This window comes from Vulpes vulpes, chromosome 5 (genome assembly GCF_048418805.1).
Source record: "Vulpes vulpes isolate BD-2025 chromosome 5, VulVul3, whole genome shotgun sequence".
Classification (NCBI taxonomy): domain Eukaryota; kingdom Metazoa; phylum Chordata; class Mammalia; order Carnivora; family Canidae; genus Vulpes; species Vulpes vulpes.
Genome location: NC_132784.1, coordinates 41,706,610 through 41,732,813, shown reverse-complemented (window position 1 = coordinate 41,732,813; position 26,204 = coordinate 41,706,610). Strand labels below are relative to the sequence as shown.

The following is a 26,204-nucleotide window of genomic DNA, read 5'->3' as shown; positions in this document are numbered from 1 at the left end:
ACCTGCACCATCAATTTCAGTAGCCTAGTCTACAATAAGCCAGCGAATAAATACACGTATTTATTAACTTAATGCTTCAAAGACTGAGAATTGAAAGGCACAATGTGATTCGGAAACCGCCCTTGGTGAGTAGTAAAGACAAGAAGTCACAATACCTCCCATGCCTTCACCACACAAATTTCCTTCCTCCCACGTAGTGTTGTGCGGCAGGGAACCATGGTCAACCTGTAACCGCCCTCGCGGGGCGCCCACTAGTCAGAAGGTGCTGAACAAAGGTAAGGAAAGAAGATGGCACAGGGCTATGGAGGGTGTACCAAGGTACACAAATGAAAGTTCTATTTTAAAGGGTGAATGCACAGTTTCCTGACAAACAAGCCTATTTTCAGATAACATCTGCAAAGAAGTCAAAGAGGTTACTTCGTTTCCTGTAAGCCGGGGAGAATCTGAACTAGGTACGATGGAACATGAGGATCGTGCGTCCAACACACACCTGTGCAGATCACAGATTCATGATACTGAACAGTAAGACTAAAAACCCTGCTGGAATTCCAAAGCAGATAAATTAGGGTCGTTCTTGACTTGACAGGATTCACTACAGCTCCCCGTTAAGTTAGCCTCTCTCAGGATGTATTTAAATATTGGGGTAATTTACAAACAGCTGTTCCAGAAACAGATCCACTGTATACACGATGGCACATCTGTCTTCAGAGGCTGCGAACCAAACATTTCTTTCCATCAGCTTCTATCTAAAACTCTTCCATAGTTATTCTGAAAATGTCTAAGTTATCATTGAAAAGTGCCTCATACTGTCCCAGAATAAATACCATTTCTCTTTCTCCAATAATTTCCCTGCAACACAACCAAAGCATGTCCACGTATGACTCTCCTCCAAGGCAGTTGACATTTGCTCCTTGTCTACACCTATCTCATCATACCCTGCCTGCTCCCACATTGCCCAGGGACCTGAAGAGCTCCACAGAGATGTACAGTCCTTCGGACCTCATCACTCCCTTCCTCTCTCTCTCTTCCTCCTCCTTTTGTCATTGTTCCTGTCAATACCACCATTGCTTCTTCCACTTCTTGATATTTTCCTTTCAGTAATTTCTGTCACTTACGCAACCAAAAAAATCCCTTATAAATGAGATCTAGGATGAGGACTTTTTTTTAAAAAAAGATTTTTTAAATTTATTCATGAGACCCACACAGAGAGAGGCAGAGACACAGGCAGAAGGAGAAGCAGGCTCCCTGTGGGGAACCCGATGAGGGACTCGATCCTGGGACCCTGGATCATGACCTGAGTCAAAGGCAGACGCTCAACCGTTGAGTCACCCAGGTGCCCCTGGTATGAGTACTTTTTAATTTGGCAAGGACAAAAGAACTGCAGTCCATAGGTCAAAGAGGCAACTGGAAGAATAATTCATCACCAAGCTTCTGGAATGACCCAGAAATCTCTTAGCATGATGGAAATGCCACTGAGTTCCGGTTGGGGTCAGCAGACATGGGCTCTAATCTGCTTTTATCAATAACTGACTCTGGCTAAATGATAAACGCTGGAAATCTCATTTTCCACACAAACGTTTGCTCACTTTGAAAATTTAAATGTTCATAATAGCAGAGCTCTTGTTCCTTCACAGAACTGTAAAGATAAGATGGTTCTGAACTCAAGGTATTTTGGAAATTAAAGAATAATATTCAACAATCTTGGCTCCTGCCTTTTTTTTTTTTTTTAAGATTTTATTTATTCATTTGAGAGAGAGTGAGAAAGAAAGAAAGATAGAGTATGAGAGGGGAAAGGCAGAAGCAGATTCCTTGCTGAGCAGGAGCCAGACATGGGGCTCCATCCCAGGAGTCTGGGATCATGATGTGAGCCGAAGGCAGATGTTTAACTGACGGAGCCCCCCAGGTGCCCCTTGGCTCCTTTCTTAAAGACAAAAAAGATGTGGGGCAAGTGTAAAAATGCCACTTGAGAAGTGGCAGATGAGGAGACCCTGGCCAGAGTCTTCTGGTATGTCTGGAGAGTGAAGTATTTTTTTGTTTGTTTTCAGTTAAATCTTTATTTTTCTTTTTAAAATTTAAATTCAATTTGCCAACATATGGTATAACACCCAGTGCTCATCCCATCAAGTGCCCATCACCAGTACCCCATCCCCCCACCCAGTGAACTACCTTTTATTTATTTTTATTTATTTTTTTTAAGATTTTATTCATTTATTCATGAGAGACACAGAGAGAGAGAGAGGCAGAGACACTGGCAGGGTCACATCCTGGGCCGAAGGCGGTGCTAAACCACTGAGCCACCCGGGCTGCCCGTGATCTAACTTTTATATAAAGAAGGAAACAAAATGAAACATCACAGAACTGGAGTTGGAACCTTGGGATTCATCTAACAAAACCCATATATAAAATGTTAATTCTCTCTAACTATCCTCTACTGTCTGGCCTCTGCTTAACTAATTTGGGGCCAGGGCATTACTTTCTTGGCAGCAGTTGTGTGATCTGCATAATTACATAACTGATGGAGCCTATAATCTACACTCAAAATGTTTTCACTTAAAAAAACAACAGGAAACAGGAACATCTTGAACTGCACATCGAGGCTCAACGACATTTGCAAAGGACAGAGATGCCAATGTCAGTTGCTTTGGGATCAGAATTTTTGATGCTTTAATGAGAAAATAAAGGTCTAAAAATCATTGTGGACTTTTGGTTCAAGCCATTTCAGCATACTCACTAACACTCCCACTTCCCTCCAATTCCCACAGAGATGATCAAAAGAATAAAATAGGGAAACCATCAGTGCTGAGAAATGGGCATGGACAGCATCCACACACAAAAACTATAGGTGATTTCTGTAACATAAAGTATAGGCAGATATACTGAGGATAGGGAGCAGCGAGCCATACATGTGCTATGAAAAAGCCCAATTAGAAAGAAAGCAGAAGAGAGGAAACCTCAATCTATGGGGTTCCTTCAGAAAACATATTGTGTCAGAGCCCATGGAGAGCAAGAATTTAAGGGTGAGTTACACTTGGCTTAGAGTCCATCCTAAGTGAGGGACCTCTGAGGCTGGTTCCTAATCAAGGGAATCATTCTAGTTAGAGACAGGGGGATGCTGCCCCCACTATTGTTGGGCTACCAAAACAAATACACAAGAGAAACTCAGCTTCTCAGAAAAACAGAGAAACTCCTTATTATAGCCATCTCTAAAGGCTCTCTCTGTAATTTGCTGCTGGCTTGTCAAAAATCAAAATATAAAATATTGTCAAAAATTTTAGGCAGATCATTACACATAAATAAACACAGGACTCAATTTCAGTAAAGCCCAGTGTCACACTTGGGAAACGGAAAACGTGGAAGCCCGAGATCTTAGGCCAGTGATCCCACCACAACCAATGAGATGGGAAGCCTCTGTGGTTGCCTATAGGCAACTCCACACAGCATCACTTCATGCAGCTCCTACAACTCTGCCAGGTACAGAAGACTTACTCTCATTTTATAGACTTGGCAACCAACAGTAATTAGTGTACTTACTGAAAAAAGATAATGAGATATAGAAGTTATATTTACTTCCTGGAGAGGTTTCCTAAGTTTTCGGAGACCCTGGTTCTATGAAGTGTGAGAACTTAGTCGCTGAGTGCCCCAACTGGCAGATTTCAATGGTCACAATTCCTGGGTAACAGTCCAGGCAGTGGGGATATAAAAGTTAACAAATATCACCTTATTAAGATCGGTGACAGACAATGATTTCATCTAGAGGGGCTACATTAACAGTGGTTACTCCTACCCCATACCTCTTGGTATGAAGAGGCTAAGGAACAGATGTCAAGAACCCAAAACAAGGTGTAACTCAAACGAGGCATTTACAGAAGACCTATTTTATCATCTACATTAGGCCTCGGGAAGCAGAGGATGATCTTAAGAGTCTAAGTTTCCTGACTTATAATCTAGGGTCCTTTCCATTTGTAGTGGACTCTTTAAGTTACCTCCTCAGCATCTGTTATGCTGGCCCACTTTTGTTTGGTAATCCACGTAGTTTCTGGAAAGCTGACTCAACCCAACTTCTCTCCTGGGGCTAAGCCAGCAAATGGGCACATTCCATCTCCTTCGCCACAGTGACAGGTGTAGGGACAAGCATGTCATTGAAATTAGTTAGCAAGAGTGAATCTTATTATGATTCTTGCTGGAACAAAGATGAATGCAAGGAACAGTCAGGAGAGCTCTTGCAACTATGTAGAAAGTCACTCTTGGAAGGAAGCCAAAAACAAGAAAGGAGGGGCAAAGATGAAAACAAACCAATTCTTTGAAAACAGGGCTGTCCTCAGCCTCTCTTGAAGCCCAACCTGCTTCAAGACTTTTCAGTTAGAAGATTCCGGAACCCCAGAACTGACAAAGATCTAAATTATAATTTTAGGTTCCCCATGTTAACTTCAAAACATTATCACAAATAAGCCGGTTATGTAATAAAAACTGCATACATCAAAACCATGTAAAATAGAGAGCATGAGTCCTTAGACCATGGACCTCCCAATCTTGACTGGTTTCTCTGCTTCTAGTGGAACCTATAATGGTGAACCAAACCCCTGAGAGAGAAGGTCTGCGGTGCTGGTGCCATCAAGTGACTTAGATCACATGGTTTCTCCTGCCTGACACTGCTGCAGCAGACCAACTTTATCTGTCGTTGTGGAGACAAGGGGCTGTTTCCTATTCCTCACACCTGACCCTGGAAGTGAAAAATCTCTCAATATTGGTCTGATCAGAAGAAAAATCAGGGTTGAATCAATCAACATTTCAAAAGCATCGTGTTGGTGAAATACTTAAACAATAAACATTTATTATATATGCTTTATCTCATTTGTCTACATATTAATATATACTTATTTTTTTGGCTGCATTTTTTTTCTTCTTTTCTTTCTTTTCTTTCTTTGATTCTTCGTTTTCTTTCTCTCTTTCAAAGTAAACTCTACCCCCAACGTGGAGCTCAAACTCACAACTCTAAAATCAAGAATCACAGGCTCTACTGACTGAGCCTTGGCTACACTATTTCAACACGAGTTATAGAAATCTTACCCGTAGAGGCACCTACGGGTGGCTCAGTAGGGTAAGCATCTGCCTTCGGCTCAGGTCATGATCTCAGGGTCCTGGGATCGAGCTCCACATCACTGCTCAGCAGGGAATCTGCTTCTCCTTCTCCCTCTGCCCCTCCTCCACTTCATGCTCTCTATCTCGCTTTCTTTCTCTCAAATAAATAAAAATCTCTAGAAACAAAAAAGAAATCTTACCCCTAAATAATACTTTTTTAAAGTAGGCTTCACGCCCAACGTGGGGCTTGAACTCACGACCCTGAGGTGAGAGTTGCATGCTCTACCAGCTGTGCCAGCCAGGTGCTCCATCCCCTAAATACTTTAGCATGCATCTCCTTGGAATAAAGACATTCTTCTATAGAGCTACAGTACCATTATCATACGATAGTTCCCTAATATCTAATACACTTGTTAAATCCAAATGATTTTACTAGTCCCCAAAATATCATCTATAGTTGATGCTTTTGAACCACAACCCAATAAATATTTATGCATTATACTTGTTTTTTATGTGTTCTTTAGTCTCAACCTAGAAGGAAAAAATGTTTATATTTTCCAAAAATATTTAATACAATTCATTGTCAAATGAGATATCTTCCTCTACGTTTGTCTACACAAATTCCTGGAGAACAGACCCAAGAGAAGAACCTACCTGGGGGGCTAAGAAGCAGAAGAACCTCCGTGTGCTCCATAGCCTGCAGGAAGTCACTCAGTTCTGTGACCGTACAACCTTTCTCACCCATCAGCTTCAGTAAACATAAGCTTGGACTTCCTTCAGGCTCCAAGACCTTAAGAGAACACTGCTCCAAGTCCAGACAACTGCAAACAACAGATTTAATTCAAGTCAACAGGATTCTCCAACATGATATGCCTGCTACATGTCTGGTATGAACTGCTGTAGGGATAAACTGTAAGTCACTGGTGCAGTTATTTACGTTATGAATGCTCCTGTCCTTTCCTTCTTCTGCCATTATAGAGGATTCCTCTTTATGCCCTGCTCCAACTCAGCTCCTGTGACTACTAAATTAGAAGATGAGAGAAATCTTGAAACAGGATAGAAGTTTGGCTTTGATGTCAATAAAAATTTTTATCTAATTTAGGAATACTGATTAGAAAGGCCAGATACCTTTCTCTACTCATTCTTCTGCTTTTTTTTTTTATTCTTCTGCTTTTATAAAGTATAATATGACCCAAGAAAGAGGCATTTTGAAAAATGAAAAAACTTAATATACAGTATTTTGTATTAGCAAAGTAGTGTGCTTACATATATATTCAATATGAGTAAAGATAAGGAACAGTGTCTGTTCTGCATATCATTTTTATTAGTAAGAATATATATTTGTTCTTATATGTACAGAGTTAACTTTGACAAGATAGCCAAGAAGCCAGTGGTAGTAATTCTCCTACAGAGGAGAGCCAGGGCAGCTGGAGGATTCACTTTTTACTATAAACTCCTGTGTACTGTCAAATTTTTCTTACTATGTGTGCTCATTTTTTTCAACAGTTTTTAAGACTAGCAGTACTACTAACATTCAAAGTACTTCTAAGCATCTAGAAATACCTTAATACAGGGGCAAGACAAAATCTGGTCTGTGGGTCAAACCCACCCAGCCACCTGATCTTGTAAACAGTTTGGCTGGAACACAGCCTCGCTCGTTCACATACATATTTACAGCGGTGGATGGCTGCTTTCCGTTGTAACAGCAGAGGTGAGCAGTTGGTCCACAAAGCTGAAACACATGGACTATTTAGCTCTTTGTAGAAAAAGTTTGCTGACCTCTGTCCCAAAGAACCTACTGTCTCACTGCCCTTTTGTTAAAACTATTCTTTTAACTATCACTAATTTTTATTTTGTTTTATTTAAATTTAATCTGAGCCAACACATAGTACATCATTAGTTTCAGATGTGGTTTTCAATAATTCATCAGTTGCGTATAATACCCAGTGCTCATCACATCATGTACTACCACTATTTAACATACATATACCATTTCCTTTTCAATGTCATTGTGTTCAGTAGGCATAGACAAGGTTAGAAAGGCAGGTAAGGTCAGACAACAGAAAGTCATAAATAACAGGACAAGGAGTATGGACTTCAACCATTTCATAGGAAGAGAAAGCACAAGTATGAAACATTCAAGAGAAGAAAAACAAGAAAGTTGAACCAATCAAAACAACAAAAAAAACCCCAAAATCTTCCCAAAGAGACATAACCAACAACAAAGGCCAGCCAAAGCCTTTAGATAATCTCCATGACATACTGCAGAATTCGTACCTCACACACCTTTGCAGCGACCTCTCCCTTTCCTGCCAATTTAAATTATAGTCCAATATATAAACTGTAGTTTCTCTGTGGAGTTCACCCAGACCACACAAGTCCCCGAAACACACGTTAGAGTCGCCTCATGGTGCTTATCTTACATATTAAAGGTTGGCAAATTTCAGTAAAATGCCAGAGGGAAAATATTTTAGGTTTTATGGGCCATACGGTCTAGCGTATGTTTTTCTTTCTTGGCTTTTGTTTTGTCTTACAATTTTTTAAATATAAAAATCAATCTTAGCTCATAAACTGCAAGAACAGGCAGTAGCCCAAATCTGGCTCAGGGATTGCTGTTTGCAGACCTCTGTTCTCTATGTCTCAATTGACACAATTTTGCCTTAAAACTGTGTGCTTTTCTTTCATAGGCATGTCTTCTCTACCTAACTAGATCGTAGTACTCCTAGAAAACAGAAACCCCATATTTTAAATCCCTCAGTACCTAAAATCTGCCTTGCCCACATTCATTATTTGTATCTGAATGATTATGGAGTGAATTTCAATAACTAAAAAGGCTAGACGACTAGATGGAAGGAGTCAGATACAACAGTATCACAGCTGTGCCAGATGCATGGTTAGTAAGTTTTTGTAGGACTAGGAATTTTTTTTTTTTTTAAGAGAGAGAGAGAGAGAGAGAGAGCGCGCGCGTAGGTGTGCAGGTGTGCCCATGCATGCAGGGGGTGGTAGGGTGGGGGGAGAGAGGGATAGAGAGAGAATTGTAAGTAAGTAGGCTCCATGCCCAGTGTAGAACCCAACACGGGGCCCGATCTCATGACCCTGAGATCAAGAGCTGAGTCAAAATCAAGAGTTGGACATTTAACCAACTGAGCCACCCAGGTGCTCCTGAATATTCTTAATCCACATTCATTTTGATCAGTTTTATTAAAAGGCTACTATAGCATTTATATTAATGGTCACTCAAAATTTAAAATTCTGTGGTGAAGTTTGTAATCTCGTAACTTTAGGAAAAAAATGTATTCAACCAAAATAATTTCAATCCCAGATCATCCATCTCATAGAATTATTATTATTATTATTATTTTAAAATTTTTATTTTATTTATGATAGTCACACAGAGAGAGAGAGAGAGAGAGAGGCAGAGACATAGGCAGAGGGAGAAGCAGGTTCCATGCACCAGGAGCCTGACGTGGGATTCGATCCAGGGTCTCCAGGATAGTGCCTTGGGCCAAAGGCAGGCACCAAACCGCTGCGCCACCCAGGGAGGGATCCCTATTATTATTATTATTATTTTTTAATCTACGATAGTCACAGAGAGAGAGAGAGAGGCAGAGACACAGACAGAGGGAGAAGCAGGCTCCATGCACCGGGAGCCTGACGTGGGATTCGATCCTGGGTCTCCAGGATTGCGCCCTGGGCCAAAGGCAGGCGCCAAACGGCTGCGCCACCCAGGGATCCCTCATAGGATTATTAGAATTAAATTAGATAATCCATGCTAGAAGTACTTTGAACAGTGACTGGCAAATAATGAGCATTCAATAAAAGGGAGTTCTTGGGGGATCACTGGTGGCTCAGCGGTTTGGTGCCTGCCTTTGGTCCAGAGCGTGACCCTGGAGTTCCGGGATCAAGTCCCGCATCGGGCTCCCTGCATGGAGCCTCCTTCTCCCTCTGCCTGTGTTTCTGCCTCTCTCTCTCTCTCTCATGAATAAATAAAATCTTAAAAAAAAAAGGGAGTTCTTATTATGCAGTAGAAATATGAGATATGAAAAGAACACTAATTTCCTAATTATGCTGATTTCTGAAACTGTTTTAGCTTTTCCTTAAAACTGTTTGAGTTACTAGTTTGGTAATCCGATCATGTTGTTCAAGGCCTCTTGTCTCTAAACTCACTAGGTTTTCCTTTCTAAGTGTCTCAGATTTATGTGTATATTCAATATCCTATTTTTGTTAAATGTGACTCATCATTACATAGGTCAACTGTTCCCAAAATTGGACTGTAGACTAGTGGCAGCATAATCTGAAGTCCATGGTAAAATGATAAAAATAAGGACTATATGACTGCCTTTTACTTCAAGATGGTCTTTCCTATTTTTTTAGTGTTAAGGTGTCCTTTCTTTTATGGAATAATGGTGACTATGATGACAGCAACAATGAAAGCTGGGGATGGATGCCTGCTGGTCCTCTATTCTGTAAAATTTTCTTTCATTAGTTCCTGTAACACCCAGGTCAAGAAACCAGTATTAGAGACAATAGAAGGATTACTATTCTTTTAAATAATTAGAATTAAAAATCTATAAAAACAAGGATGCTGTATGCTATGTATATATATATATATATATATATATATACATACACTTATTTTTTTTATGATTCAGAAAGGTAGTCAGAATCTGGTACATAAAATTCAGAAGCCATCTCATCAAATGCAGCCAAGTGATGCTTTGATGTTTATACTGATACAGAAGAAAGAGAAAAACAGTTTGACTTCTTTCTTCCAAATGAAGAAAGAGGCCAAGGTGAAGTAGACAAAAATTTCCAATACAAGAGGCACGGGAGAAAAACAAGATTCTGTATCTCCTTTCCTTTTTTACTGACTTTCTGCACGGGCTCTGGCTTTCAGCTAAGATGATGCCTCTACATACCCAGACCCTTTCTTTCCTTTTTTAGTTACATTCCTGTAAGACTATACTTTGAAGTGGTTTCTATCAACCCTAATTTGGAATTTCTCATTTAAGTTGAAAGACTATTACCGAAACAAATGGGCTTTGCTTTTAAGAAAAGTATTTATCTTCACTATAAAAAAATATATACCCAAATAAAACACATCATGCATCCCTTAGGGTACAAATCATGGCCCCGCTTTCAGGTTCTTTTGCTTCTCTTCTTGGAACATTTACTCTTTGAAATCTCGATTCATTAACTCAGCAACTACTCATTAGTCATCTAAAATAGGCCAACCATTTTTTCTAGGTTCTTTAGGATACTGTAGCAAACAATACAAAATTCTCTATCAGCCTGGATTTTACTACGATATATATATATATACACACACACATGCACTGGCAGGCAAAGAGAGAGGTGTGTGTGTGTGTCCATCCAATGGTCATAAGTGCTCTGGAGCAAAAAAAGGCAAAGCAGGGGAGTAAGTAATGCTGGAGTGGACGTACCAGGTGGTTTTAAATAATGTGATCACAGAAGACCTCATTGAAGGAGGTGACTTGTGAGCAAACACTTGAAGAGGTAAAGGAGGGAGTCAGTTCACCTGTGGAGACTCAGATGGAGGAAACAGCAAGTACAAAGACCCTCCCGTGTTCAAGTCAAAATCGAGAAAGCAAGTGTGCTGAGAGCAAAGAAAGGGAGGAAGACAACAGGGTCCAAGAGATAAGTGGTTAGCTAACTGGTGTTTTTATCCTGAAACAGAAAAGCAGTTAAGGGGTTTTGAGCAGAAGAAGGGTAAGACTCGACTGAACCTTTTAAAAGTAGTAATAATTCTCACTGCCATGCTGAGAACAGCCTGTGGGCAGGGGCAAAGTGGGAGAAGGCAGGCGGCTCCTGGAATGATCCAGGTGAGAGAGGCTGGACTCCGGATGCACAGGAGGTACAGCAGACGAGGGTCGCTGATAACACGGATGTGCTGTGTAAAAGCAGAGTCGGGGCTGATGGTGAAGTTTTGGGCCTGAGCGATCCGAGGGGTGCAGTCGCTATTTCCCGAGGTAAAGAAAACTGCATGAGAATGGGGGCTGTGGAGGAAGATGTGCTAAGTTTTGGAGGTGATATGCTTAACGAATCCAGGGGGTTCAAAGCAAAGATAGGAACCAAGAGTAATCCACCCTGAGACTTAAGGATACACCAAGAAGGGGACTGGGTGAGGACGTGTAGGTAGAGACACAAGGCCTGAACCCTACAGCACTCCAAATTTCTGACACTGAAGAGACAGGAGATCTTTTGTTTCAGCTTTTCACAGGTTCTCATGCTTATAACTGTGTGAGGGCAGAAATCTGCAGCTGAAGACGCCTTCCGTGCAGCAGGTGCGCAGTGACGGGTCTCCTTGGCCCGCATCCCACAGCCCCCTTCCAAGCTCTGCATGGAGTCCAGGCAGCAGGAGAGCCTCCTGAAAGTTCTGGCATCTCCCGGGCTCCAAGGTCCCACACCAGCACACAGTTTACGTAGCTTGGCCAAGACACTCAGAACCTGCATCTAGCTGCACTGACAGCAAAGGCTGTTCAGTAGCAGGGTGGTTAGGAGTGGAATTAGGGCTGAGTTTGTAATTAGGGCATTTCCGTGTGCACACGGTCGTGGGAAGCTAAAGCATAAGCCTGGATGGACTCTGAGTCACCCAGAATCGTATGAAACATTTATTCCTAATCTGCGAGAGACAGTTCAGGATGGGCTCTTGTGGTTCTCATCTATTTGAGGAAACATGTATAGAGTCAGAAAAAAAGTGGAAAGAAACAACAGGCAACCTGTGAAGACCTTAGGGGAAAAGTCCACATCCTCATGGGAACTGTGGTCCACTTGGACTGTCACTCTTTAATTCCTCGATCTCACACTAGAGAAAAATATCTTTGGGATTTTCTGCTATCATAGATGCTCTTCTAGCACCAATATGAAATTACTCTGAAATAGCTTCTTTTGGTTTTACATAGAGAAAGCGTCCCCAGCTTACCTTGCTCCTCAGATGTCACTCTCCAGCCCCTTAGTTTCCAGGGCTGCCCTTCTGTTACGCCAGCTTAATTCTGATTTTGTTAAGTATATGACTTTAATGTTCTCCTATTTTCCAGCCTGCAGGGGTGCCCCCACTCCCACCATCACTCACCTATTCTAAACTAATCTTCACCAACCTGGAAGTCTGGTGAATCCCATCTATTTCTTTCTTTCTTTCTTTTCCCTGTTTCTTTTCAGACCTCCCACCCTGGTATTTGCCGGGTTCTAGGAATACATGCACTTTGTTGCCTGTCACCCCTTGCAAGGCTGCTGCCCTTCTCTCCATACTACCTTCATCAGAGATGCGGCCTCAGACTTTTCTATTAGTTTGCCAAACGAACCATTCTGTAGCCTTTGGGAAAACCCAAATGGAGGCTTGGGGAGGAACACTGAGCGCGTGATGTCAGGTACCCATCACTTTCTGATTCCATCAGCCAAGCTTCTTCAGCCGCAGGGCCTTCCTTTCTTTTCTTTCCTCCACTGCCAAATTAGGAGTCCTCATTCCCAGGCCCTCCTCAGCAGAGTCCAGAGCCTTCTCTAACTAGCATACGAATCACAAACTAACCAATCCCAGATCTGATGATCTGATCTCCAAAGAAGAAAACATTTTTCTGTTGTTAAGTCTAGAAATTCAGAAACCTATGGACCTAACGTAATAGTATTTTGGATTTTTCTTTGCACAACCACCTCTCCCTAAAAGAAGCATGTTTTTTTTTCCCCCCCGGGAACAGAAAATTGTGCTATCTGTCCACTCAACTTTGTGAGTTTACCACTTCTTAATTCCAACCTCACATGTGGCCAAAGAACCCTAAATCATCATGACCCCAGTTTAACCCCAAACTCTGAAACTCGAGGTTGTTGTGAGGGTTAAAGTAGATAATACATGGAGATGCTTAGTGCATTAGTATACACTAAGTGTTCAATAAATGATAACCTATTGTTATTATCACCATTTACATCCCACATAGCGTTTTGGACATGTAATTTGTGAATGCCCCAGAATAACAGTTCATTACTAGGTAGGCCCTTGTGAATAGGAATAAAATATTTGTCATCTTTTTATCCTTTGGAACGTCCAGCTCATAACAGGCCCTGAAAACAAACATAACTGTGAATGAATGACTCCCCTTTCCAAAGTATTTACTCCAAAGTGCCTAAGACAGGTTCCATGCATAGAACACAGAATCTTCACTGATGCCTCCTGGTCTCAAGGAGTTCATCAAAAGCGTAGAAATAATCACAGTACAGCCAAGGTTTAGTCATACAAGGAGCTACAAGAACTTCTCAGGGATTCCCAGGCAGGCCAAAATCCCAACAACGGTACAGAGGAGTGGTTCAAAGTGTGGTCTGGGCATCTCTAGTGCAGTTCCTGGGACCCTGGCACCGCAAGGTCAAAAACGGTCTTTCACAGGAACACTGAGATGCTATTTACCGTTTTCATCTACTTTGGAGCATCCGGCGTTAGCGCAGCCGCCTGAAGGCAGCAACACGGAACAGGGACCCGACGTGCAAGGGACCGTCACAAAGTAAAACAATGCCTCTTGTCTAACTAATGTTTGCCTGTTCGGGAAAAGCCTCTTTTTCCAAAAAAGAAAAACACGTCACCTCTGTGAACATGTAACAGACCATTCTGTTTGTAAAAGTCAGCAAACTTAACGTGTCTCGGTCAGCGTCCACCCTCGGCACGCGCGCGGCAGACGCAACCCGCAAGCAGCCCTCTCCGGGGGCCTCGGCACTTGCCGGCGCGTAAACACGTCCCGACACCCCACGGCGGCGGCTCCGAGCCCGGGAGGAGGCCAACGGTGTTGCTTCCAGCCCGTCCCTCGGGCCCTCGACAAGGGGCCCCGGGAGGTCGGTCTGATGGAGGGAGGCGGCGAGCTCCAGGGTCGGCCTTTCCCACCACGGCGTCTCCCGCAGGCCACCCCGCCCCCGCCGCCCCCGCCGCCCCGGCCCCGCCGCCCCGGCCCCCACTCGCCGCGCAGGCCCCGCGCCCCGCCCTCACCTGAGCCGGAGGCGCCCCCGGCTCCCCGCCACCTCGGCCAGCCTCCTCCAGCCCCGGCCCTCGGGCGCTCGGTCCAGGCTCCCGCCGAGCCTCCGCAGCAGCGGCTCCGGAAGGCGGTTCAGGGTCGCGCCGCCTGGCGCGGGGAGCGGCGGCCCCGAGGGCGCGGCCGGGGGCGGCTGCGAGCCCGGGGGCGGCGGGGCCTGCGGGGCCTGCGGCGGGGCCTGCAGCAGCTCCCCGCACAGCGACCCCGCGAGCGCCGCGCCTCCCGCCGGCCGCATCGCCGGCCTCGGCTCCGCCGCGCCTTCCGCTCGCCCCCTCGCTCGCCCCGGCGCCGCGGAGGCAGGGGCGGAAGGACGAGCCCAGCCGCGCCGCACCGCTCTCCGAGGAGGAAGCTCCGCCGCCCGCCCCGCCGACACAGCTTTGCCGGGGCCGCCGGCCGCTCCGCCCCGCCTGCTGCGCCGGGGGCGGGGCCTGGGATGGGGCGGGGCCCGGGCGGGGCGGGGCCTGGGGTGGGGCGGGGCCGACCCCCCGCGCGCGCGGCTGCGCGGCCCGGGTGCTGCGCCGAGGGGGCGGGGCCTGTGGCGGGGCCTCCCCCTATGCGCGCGGCCTGGGTGCAGCGCCGAGGGGGCGGGTCCTGGGCGGGGCCACTCCTTGCGCGCTAGGCCCGGGTGCTGCCCCGAGGGGGCGGGGCCTAGGCGGGGCCTGGGCGGGGCCGACCTTCTGTGCGCGCGGCTGCGGGAACCTGGTGCTGCGCCGGGGGCGGGGCCTGGGATGGAGCGGGGCCGACCCCCCCGCACGCGCGGCTGCGCGGCCCGGGTGCTGCGCCGAGGGGGCGGGGCCCGGGGCGGGGCCACTCCCTGCGCGCTAGGCCGGGGTGCTGCGCCAACGGGGCGGGGCCTGTGGCGGGGCCTCCCCCTATGCGCGCGGCCTGGGTGAAGCGTCGAGGGGGCGGGTCCTGGGCGGGGCCACTCCTTGCGCGCTAGGCCCGGGTGCAGCGCCGAGGGGGCGGGGCCTGTGGCGAGGCCGCCCCCTATGCGCGCGGCCCGGGTGCTGCCCCAAGGGGGCGGGGCCTGGGCGGGGCGGCTGAGACGCGCGGCTCCGGGGCGGGGAGGAGGGGTCGGGGCTGAGCGGCAAGGACCGGGCGGCTGCCGCTGGCGGAGGAAGCGGTGGAGTCTGCGCCCAGGCGGCTGGGCTCCGGCGAGGACGCCCGCGGCGTCGGGGCTTCCCAGGCCGTGGGAGGAGGGTTGCCTCACTCCGGGGACGCGGGGAGGGCGCCCCGCTCCCCAGCGCCGGCCCGGCCGCGCTCAGCTGACTCGGTGACTCGGTGCGGCCCGCGGCGCCACCCGCAGCCGCGTTGGGCAACCTCAGGGGAGGCTTCCTCGTTTAGGGCTTGATGTGTAGGCATTGCTAAGGGAAGTGGTTCCTAGACATCAGATACCTAATGGAAATTTGCTCGAAATCTGTGCCTACACTTTTTTTTTTTCTTAACTGGATGGCAGATCTTGCAAATGATTGTTTTTAGCAGGAATTGTGTGGTTTCCTCCGAGTCAGACTGCCCCCCATTGAAGACTGTGGAGCAGCCTGGGGCAAAAGCAAGCAACTTATGAAATGCGACCACAGCCAGATTGCCCTCCTCCCCCCCCATTTCTGGTGCCATTAGTTTTTTCATCACACAGGGCAGCAGGATTTCCTGGACCCAACTCTTGCAGCCTTCTGGCGAGGTAGTTGATCCCTGCAGTCTCCCATCACGTTAAGCACAAGCAATCGCTTTACTTTTTTTCATCCGGTGTAAATGCAGAGTTCAGAGAATGCAACGGCTAAGTGCCTTTAGATCCGGAAAGATCTGCTGGATTCTAGTTTTACGACCTTGAATAAGTTACTTAACTCTCTGCCTCACCTGTTAAAATGGGACCGAAGACACAGTAGTGGGTATAAACTTGTTACCAGAATTAAGGGAGCTGATGATGTACCTAAAGCACCTAACTCTGCTTGTCACATAGTAGGTGACAAATGCTAGTTTTTATCTTTACAAACGCAAAAGCTTGTTTCATACTCAGCTTGACTCGATAACCTTTCCCGAACACTTCTGGTGCCTCCCTGTTTTGTTCTTAGTCATCGGACATATAGGACAATCTATTAGCTTGCATGGGCCAGTTATGGAAATCAAGTCTTTTAGTTTTTACTGGTCTAGTCTTTATTAGTCAACTAGTCTTTTAAATTTGGGATTCAACCGGCTTCTTTTCTCTAAGTGCTCAACGATGCTTATGCAGCTTCTCAAATGTGCCTAGGGGTCAAATGCACATCTATCTTATTCTGCACATCTATCTTATTCACCCTGGGAATCCTTCCTAATTTGATCAGGTGCTTCTTTATCCAACATAGCTCAGCTAGATACTGACGGTGTCCATCCCCTCCCATGTCCTCCTCACCCACTCCTCTCCTGCCAGCAGGACTGCCTCCCACATTTCATTCTACTCTGGGTCCTGTTTTCCACCTTGAAATTTTGTTTTATTTTATTATTTTTAAAAGATTTTATTTATTTATTCATGAGAGAGAGAGAGAGAGAGGCAGAGACACAGGCAGAGGGAGAAGCAGGCTCCATGCAGGGAGCCCGATGTGAGACTCGATCCTGGGTCTCCAGGATCACGCCCTGGGCTGAAGGCCACACTAAACCACTGAGCCACCCGGGCTGCCCCCATTTTATTTTTTTAAGTAGGCTCTAACCCCCAACGTGAGGCTTGAACTCACAACTCGAGATCAAGAATGCCATGGTCTACTGACTGAGCCAGCCAGGTGCCTCCTACCTACCTTGCAGTTTTATAACCTATTCAGTCACCCCACCCACCACCCTCCAACCTCTGCCATGGACTGACATTACATCTTACGATTGGTCTTTTTCTCCTCTTAATCAAATATTAACATTTTTATTATGTAATTTCACCCCCTGTGGTTCTCTTAAGGGGCATGACGGTTTAATAGGGAAAATTATGACCTTTAGAATTAGCCCTGAATTTGAATGTTAATGCTGCCACTTATTGGAGACATGACTTTAGGCAAGTTACTTTAACCTCTCAGCTTCAATTTCTGCATCTGTAAAAAGCAGAAGATAATAGTACCTGCTTCAAATGACGTTGTGAGGATGAAATGAGAGAAAATAATGTATACATATAAAAAGTGTCTGGGAGAAGTAGATGCAGGGTATATTAGTACTCTCAAAACTGCTACATTAATTTTGGGAACAAGGTAATAAGCAGTAATTCCACTTCCTTTCCTATGCTAACCATTGCAATCATACGCAGATAGGAGTAAAATGGAGAGTGGAGATCTGGCTTTTAAATGCACCTTCAAAGTTCATGCATATCTTTAGATGATATGCTTGGGAGCTCTTCCTCATTTGTTAAAAGTGACATAGATCATTCTGAATCCAGACAATCTGCAAGAAGCTTGTGGTTTCTTTCTATGGAAATCCGTTGATGTAATCTTCAAAATACAAATCTGGAAACTGACTCACAGGTTTCTTTTCCTTTACAGAATTTGACTTTAGATGGTACTCTAACTAAAAATGCCAGGACAACATGTTATTTCATATCTGGACAGGTTTTCAAAGGCCGGGTGCAGGAGGAAACCTGCAAGTCCTGGACTGGTGTACAATGGAGGGGGAGGATGCAGGAGTCCTGTAACTTACATGGCACCCGTGTCTTTCACCCTCATTCCATAACCAGTACCCTTCATGTCCTCTGGCTCCACTCTGTGTTGAGGCCACTCAGTGCACCCTCAGAAACAAGGCTCTCCACACCCACTGCAGTCCCTTCTTGCTGCCATCTCCCAAAGAATTAGGGGCACTTTCCCATTTGGATTTCAACTTTGGAATAGTAACTAAGTGTCATAATAATTTTCCATCATAATGAATCATCCATACCAAAGACTACAATTACTTGTCTAAATTCATTCATTCATTCATTTATTCACTCATTCATTCGATCATTAACAAATATTTACTGATGCCTACCTTGTGCCAGGCTCTGTGCCAAATACTGTTAAAGGGTAGTTTTTATTAAGGCTTTTTTGGGGGAGGGGGCAGTTTTAGATTCACAGCAAAGTTGAGGGGAAGATACAGAGATTTCCCATATACCCTCTGCTTCTACACATGCACAACCTCTCCCATTATCAACATCCTGCGGCAGAGTGGTACACGTGTTGTAACTGATGAACGTCCACTGACACATAACCACCCTAAGTCCATAGTTTACATTAGGGTTCACTCTTGGTGTTGTGCATTCTGTGGATTCAGACAAATGTATAATAACATGTATCCACCATTATGGTAGTATACCAATGGTATTTTCACTGCCCTAAAAATCTGTGCCCTACCTATTCATCCCTTTACCCTTGAACTCTCATGAGACTATCAATGGATAGTTTAGCAGTGCTTTATGACATGGAAGACCTTCATGTGCAATACAATCACGTCGTTATCTCCACTTTTCCTTCAGAGTCAAGAAAACACATCTGGGTGCTAGTATGATGATAGAAATAATTTTAGGTATCATGATAAATATGGCACTCTGATAGGAAAAGCCTTGAAGTCTTATTTATTATCTACAAAGCAAATCATTCAGAAACTCTGATACTTAAATGATCATTACTAACAAATCACTGAGGACCCTTTTCAGCTCAAGGTAGGAATTGCGATTGAGGTGCTATTTCTCATGGCCATGAGACGCTTTGTTGGGGTATTCAAGAGTACTATTAACCTACCCAGTAGTCTTTTGACTTTGTGACTAAAACAATTTAGTCAATAACCCCAATTGCATTGGGCTACAATGTAATTAATGAAGGAAGTCATGCAGTAATACTTACCAACAACTAATCAGTACTCTCTTAGGATGTAGGAGGAACACCTGTGTTCTTCATCTTTGGCTATCCTTAAGAATCATGGGGCACTTGGGTGGCTCAGTCGGTGGGGCACCTGACTCTTGATTTCAGCTCAGGTCATGATCTCAGGGTCCTGGGATTGAGCCCCACATCAGATTCCAAGCTCGGGTTGGGAGTCTGCTGGAGATTCTCTCCCTCTCTCTCTGCCCCTTCCCTGCTCTCATGCTCTCTCTCTCTGAAATAAATAAATCTTTTTAAAAAATATTTTATTTATTTATTCCTCAGAGACACAGAGAGAGAGGCAGAGACACAGACAGAGGGAGAAGCAGGCTCCATGCAGGGAGCCGGACGTGGGACTCGATCCCAGGACCCCAGGATCACACCCTGATCCAAAGGCAGATGCTCGGGATCCCTGGGTGGCACAGTGGTTCAGCGCCTGCCTTTGGCCCAGGGCGCGATCCTGGAGACCCGGGATCGAATCCCACATCGGGCTCCCGGTGCATGGAAGCCTGCTTCTCCCTCTGCCTGTGTCTCTGCCTCTCTCTCTCTCTCTCTGTGACTATCATAAATAAATAATAATAAAAAAATTAAAAAAAAAAAACAAAACAAAGGCAGATGCTCAACCACTGAGCCACCCAGGTTCCCTCGAATAACTAAATCTTAAAAAAAAAAAAAAATAGAATCACATGAGGGCAAGGCAATTCATCAAAAAGTTAAAGTGCACTTTGGCAGCACAGATACTAAAATAGCAATGATACAGAGATGATTAATATAGCCCCTGAGCAAGGATGATAGCAAATTTGTGGAGCATTCCATATATATATTTTTTGTATCTGTATGAGATGATGGATGTTAACTAAACTGTTGTGATAATCATTTCATGATCGATGTAAGTCAGATCATTATGCTGCGCATCAATTATATCTCAATGAAACAGGAAAAAAATTAGACATAGAATTACCATATGATCCAGCAGCTTCACTTCTGGTTATATAGCCAAAAAGAATCGAAAGCAGGCACTCAAACAGCTCCTTGTACACCAATATTCATAGCCTCATTATTCACAGCAGCCAAAAGGTAGTCAGCCCAATGTCCATTAACAAATGAATGGTAAAAAAATGTGGCATGTCCATGCGATGCAGTATTACTCAGCTTTAAAAAGGAAGGAAATGCTAATGCGTGTTTACAACATAGATGAACCTAGAAAGCATTACGCTAAGTGAAATAAACCAGTCACAAAAGGATAAATGCTGCATGATTCCAATTATATGAGGTACCTAAAAAAGACAAATTCATAAAGACAGAAGGTGGAATAGAGGTTACCAGGGCTCGTGGGGGAGAAGGGAATGGGGAGTTATTGTTGAATGGATACACCTTTTGCTTGGGATAATGAAAAAGCTCTGGAAATGGATAGAGCACAACATTGTAAATGTATTTAATGCCACTACAAGTACAAAAAAAACTAAGCATACAAAATTGTATGCTTAAAAATGGCAAAAATGGTAAATTCTATTTACAAATAGTTTACCACATACACAAAAAGAATCACCCAAGAAACCTTCAAAACATACTGATACCTGGGCTCTAGTCCTCAGAGATGCTAAATTTAATTGGTCTCAGGTTAGGCAGCAGTAGCTTTTGATGTATCCCTCAGGGTATTCTAACGCAGACAGGCAGAAGAAGGGATGCTTCATCTCCAGGGCAGTGAGGCTCAGCCTTGACTACACATTAGAACCATTTGGGGAGTTTTAAAATACAGTGGAGTCTGTGATTACACCCAGGATTCTTATTTAATTGGCTTGGGGTTCCTGCCTGATCACCGAGATTTTTTCTGAATTCCCTATCTGATTCTAGTAGGCAACCTAAGGGGAGAACCTTTGCTCTGGGAACACCCCAGGATCTCTGCCTTTCATTCCACTTTGGGAGAACAAGTATTTCTGTATGCTAATGATGAAATCAAAGGCCACTTGATTCCTTCTCTTTCCCTCCACAGAGTCAGAATGCTAAAAATGGGAGAAGCAAAGACCAGTGGAGGGCCCAGGAGAAAAGGGTGAAGATCCATCTATTAGGCTCACTCTTAAGAGAAAGGCTCTTTCTTGTAGGCACCTAGCTCTTAACAGCTTCTAACATGGGCAGTGCTCCCCACTTCCTGCCTTTGAATTCCTCTCCGTCCCCAGGAGGGGCTCAGAGCTGACCTGCTCAGTCAAGGCCCCAAAAAGCCAGGGCTGCTAAGAGTATCTCAATCAAGGGGCTATATTGCTGGTGCATGAAAAACTGGTCAGCTTATCTTAAAAGAATATCAAGATGGTAGACATACACCATCCTCTGTGTGATCCTGACTTACCTTCAGCCAGTCTTTTGTCACTTATGTCTTCCATGGCATTTGTTTTTCTGCTCTTCTATATAAATATTGGCTCATTCTGCTTATTAGGTCCCATGATATCCTGCTATCTTGTTTAGGAATGCCTTAGTCCACCCCTACTTCCTTGGAACCAAGGCCAACTAGGCCAGGGGTGGAGCAGGGATTTAGTCATGCAGCTCAAAGGCAATGTGGGATCAGGGTGGCCCCTAAAGATAAGAAGTATGGAGAAGGCAGAGGAGGCCAGTTCTGCTCTATGCCTTGAGGTAAAGTAGTGCTTCCCCATTAGTCTGTGTCATTTCATCAAGGTAAAATCCCACCATAAGGGTTTTGGCTGGTCACTTGCCCAGTGGTGGTAAGTGCCTTTAATGTCTCCTATAGACATTCCCCTCTTCCATATATATGGCCCTTGGGAACCAACCCAACACTGGAAAGGGATCTTGGGGTGCCAGATCCTGGCAAGGGCCAGGATCTGCAGACACAGTGAACAAGGGACAAAAAATATAAAACAGAACCCATGTTTTCCAGGAACCTACGATCTTGTTAAGGAGATAAGTTATATAAACATGAAAAAATGGCAAAGCAAGGTGTTGAACTTGAGGATTTCCACATTTTTAGTGTTTTGTAGCTCATTAGTTTTCCAGAGACTTATAAAAGGCCTAGCAATGGGCCGGGAGCAAAGAGAAATAAACTTCTGGGATTAGGATTGATGGGCCAGAGAGTTAAAGGAATCTGAGCGATGAAGGCATGATTATTTCCTGGATGATAATGGTATCATTTATATATTTTTTTAAATGTGGCAACTGTGACTATTCCCAGTTAATGAAATTAACCTTTGCATGTGAACACACCCAGGTAGAAAGGTGGTTAAATACATTTGTGCTGGCTCTACTCCGTGCCTCCAAAGGTGACCTGTCCTGTTTTCTGGGGTGACTGATGGAGGACCTTCGCAGACTGTCACAAGATGTTAGTGATCCATTCAAAGCTCCTGATTGCTCGGACTGTCCCTTCTGGATCTGGGAATCCCTTGGCGTGCTACCTTGAAGACACATTTGGTGGCTCAGATTAGGGGAGGGGACTAGACAAGAAGTCCCCTTTAATCCTAAGGTTCTGCATAGAAAGGCATAAGGTCCCAGAGGGAGGAGACCATGTGATCAAAGACCAGCCAAGGTCTTATCAGGGTAACTGCAGCTGCTCCAGGATTGAGTTAAGCAAATTAACATGTAAATACAATTTATTTGTGTGGGGCAGAGGGACAATATTTAAATGACTGACAGGTCAAGTGGTACCATATTAGTTATTTGCTAAAGTTAGATGTTGTGAACAGCACGGCTATTTCAGGAGGGTAGGCAGACAGAGCATTACATTAAAATGCAAGTAATATTTATTTGTTAGAAGAAAGGGGAGGAGAAGTACATATTTAGTTGACCAATAGCTTAAATTATATTTAAGGTCTTTAAATATTAGTTCCATGCTAAGCCTTATATGCTAATTATTAATTTGTTCCGTAAAGCCACGTCAGTGAAGACTTTTTTTTGAAACCCCCCCCCCTTTTTTTGTGGGAGGCTAGCTGACATTGTGAGTAAAAGGGCATTTAGTTAAATATTCAGTAATATAAATTTTTCAAAAGTGACCAGAATGAATTTTATTTAATGGGGTTTTGCCGTGTATAGATCAGAGCTCTTAAGCTTCTGGGAATTTTTATGGCATCTTAATATAGGTAAGCAATAATTATTTCTTGGTAATGAGAATAACTTGAATAAGAACACATGTAGTCAGAATTCAACACATGTTGAACCCTGTAAGCTCAGAATGTCAGTCCTAAAGAGCACTCTGGCCGACTTAGCCAACACCTTTAATTTGAGATGAGAGCCCTGTGGCCTAGAGAGGTTTGCTGCCCCCTTCTTGAACCCCTACATAGTAATTCTCAAAGTGTGGCCCTTGGACCAACAGCAGCTTCTTTTTAGAGATGCAAATTCTCAGGCCCCACCCCAAACCTACTTCATAGAAACTCTGGGATGGGACCTGTGGGTATGTAGCTTACCAGCCTTCCAGCTGATTCTGATCCACCTGAATGTTTAAGAACTACTCCCCCACATCTTGGCTTTAAAATATCTTGAGGCAGTCAGTTCCCTTAGATCTCTCTCAGCCACATAGAGAATTACTTCCTGTTTTATGTCTAAATTTATCTCCCTGAAGTTTTGAAGGGCGTGTCACACAGTCTTCACAAGTGTAGAGATACTTCTCTAAAGTTCTTTTATGGGTAACAGTGCAGGATGGGTCTCAGCAGAAGGGGAACCAAGCTGAGAGGGGAGATGAAGATAGCTGGCAGTGGGCAGAGAGTAGGGAAACAAGACCTGACCTTCCATCCCTTCCCCATTACCATTATTTGATAATTTGGTAATCCAAGATCAACTCCGAAGAGGAGCATGGTACAGTTTAGTTGGGGGTCTGAGTTCGTTTTCTTTCTTTCTTTCTTTCTTTCTTTCTTTCTTTCTTTCTTTCTTTCTTTCTTTCTTTCTCTCTCTCTCTTCTTTCTTTCTTTCTCTCTCTTTCTTCTTTCTTTCTTTCTTTCTTTCTTTCTTTCTTTCTTTCTTTCTTTCTTTCTTTCTTTCTTCTTTCCATTAATCTATCTGAGAAAGAAAGAGTGCATGAGCAGAGGGGAAGAAAGAGGGAAAGGGAGAAGTGGGGTCCTCGCTGACCAGGGAGCCCCATGTGGGGCTTGATCCCAAGACTTTGAGATCATGACCCAAGCTGAAGGCAGACGACCAACTTACGGAGCCACCCACCCAGGTGCTCTGAGGGTCTGAGGTTCCTAAGACAACATGGAATCAAGGGAATACAGAGTGGGGGAAAAACTTGGGAGCTACAGAGTAGAAAAGATGAGAATCTAGAATATTAGCCAATATTGTTCCCGAAACTCTGATTAAAAGCAAAATAGAATCGAGAAGGATCCAGCCCTCTGGGACTTGAGCATTGTTGACAAGCTAAAAAAAAAAAAAAAAAAAAAAAAAAAAAGAGCTCCAGATGGACTGGCTGTGATTCATGGAAGGATTCTACTGTTCCCCACTCACTCCTGCCAACTGAGTTAGCAGAGAAATCCAGGGATTCAGGATGCCCAAGAAATTGAGGATTCAGAATGCCAAGGGAGCCACGTGAGGCCACTGTTTCTGAGGTCTTCACAATGCTGTTTGGAAGGATGGCACAGTGGGTGGTTACTGTTTTGTCTGCCTAGAATAGCACTCCTGTCTCAGAAATACTGCTTCTCAGTGTGGGGTTCAGTAGGAGCCTCCAGTCTCTTACCAATATGTTTCTTTGACTCAGTGATTCGCTGGAGGTAGGCATGTTGTTCCCCAAGCTTGGCCTGTGCTGGGAATTTCTGACCTTCAACCAAATGGAGAGGGTCTCAGGCTGTGTCAGGTGGCAAAACTGGGAGGTACAAATTGAGCTGTTTGGTGGTCATGTCCCCACCAGCTGTGTGGAGGAAGCCAGTAAGGCGGTGGGGAAAAGTGACTGGTACACTGAGAAAGAGAAACGAGAGGTGGAGAAAAGACTGGTGCTGCTCCAGTGCCTGGTTGTAATCCTCCCTGAGTCTGGCTCACATCTACCTTTTCTGCAGTTCAGTTGGCTGAGCCAACAAATTCCCTTTTTTGCTACTAGGAGGGGAGGGGGGGGAAAGTTTCTTCTACCCTCCTCCATTCAGTTCCTGGGGCCTGCAAATTATACCAATAAAAGACAGATGAACGGGAGAAAAGGTTTATTTTGTACGCACAAGAGAATCATCAAAGGAAGCAACTGGCTTCTTAAATTGTTAGAGTTAAAGGATTAAATACTGGGACCCTGGGTCACTCAGCAATTGAGCGTCTGCCTTCCACTCAGTATGTGATCCCAGGATCTGAGGATCCCAGTCCCTCATCAGGCTCCCTGCTGGGAGCCTGCTTCTCCCTCTGCTTATGTGTCTGCCTCTCTTTCTCTCTGTGTCTCTCATGAATAAATAAATAAATCTTAAAAAAAAAAAAAAACAACAACCCTAATCTAGTAGAAAAAAGGAAGGGGGGAAGAAAAGGCTTCTTAGGTGAAGAACAAATAGGTTTCTTATTTTTTCAACCTTTTTAAAATTTACAGTAGCAACAATATGAAAATGGGAGAAAACGTTAGCATCAAAAATGTTAAAGGAAGTCACTTTTAGAAAAGATCTGTAACTTTGCAAATAGGTTTCTTTAGTAAAGGCAGATGGGGGACACCTGAGGGGCTCAGTGGTTGAGTGTCTGCCTTTTGCTTGGGGTGTGATCCAGGATCCGGGATCGAGTCCCACATCGGGCTCCCCACAGGGAGCCTGCTTCTCCCTCTGCTTGTGTCTCTGCCTCTCTCTGTCTGTGTCTCTCATTAATAAATAAATAAATCTTTTTTTTTTAAAAAGGAAAGGCAGATGGGTTTTAGGAAAAAAGTAGAGAATAAGAAGATTTATGATAATGTCTAGATAGGTGTGAGTGGTCTTTCTATCTTCAGGGTAATAAGACTGCCCTGGAGAAGGGATTTGGGGGAGGTTTTATTCATGTTTTTCCTTCCAGAGTAGATTAGCCCCAAAGAAGAATTTGTGGCAGTCTTATTTCCCAGAAGTTGCTCCTTTTAATCACATAAGGGAAACTCCCAGAGCTGACCCCACTGCCATCTGCTTAGTCTCAAAAGTGTCTTCAGCTTAAAAATAACCATTACACCAAAGTGGCATATGTTGGTGTGGAATATTCTCCCCCCTTCACTGTCGAAGCCTACTTGTCTCTAGGTACTATGTCTCACTTCGCATCGTCTTCTGCCAATGCTTTAACAAAACACCTTGTAAAGTTTTAAATTGTTTTACTTTTTCTTTTTTAAAAACAGATTTTTAATTAATTGATTAATCTGAGAAAG

General features: G+C 44.6%; 1 protein-coding gene and 1 non-coding gene across 3 annotated transcripts in view; one reads left to right on the top strand and one right to left on the bottom strand.

Moving 5' to 3' along the window:
* MALT1 (MALT1 paracaspase) overlaps positions 1-14,443 on the bottom strand; it is a 60,098-nt gene extending 45,655 nt beyond the window's left edge. For both annotated transcript variants that reach the window (XM_072757975.1, XM_072757976.1), the window contains exons 1-2: positions 14,063-14,443; positions 5,734-5,900 (exon numbers count right to left, since the gene is read on the bottom strand). In XM_072757975.1, the coding sequence (XP_072614076.1) occupies positions 5,734-5,900; positions 14,063-14,340 (445 nt within the window). In that variant the 5' untranslated portion in view covers positions 14,341-14,443. The remainder of the gene's footprint in view (positions 1-5,733; positions 5,901-14,062) is intronic.
* A 5,212-nt stretch (positions 14,444-19,655) lies between these two features.
* LOC112919360 (U6 spliceosomal RNA) lies at positions 19,656-19,759 on the top strand. The gene has a single exon (XR_003234891.1). It is a non-coding gene; the product is annotated as a U6 spliceosomal RNA (small nuclear RNA).
* Positions 19,760-26,204: the final 6,445 nt, after the last annotated feature.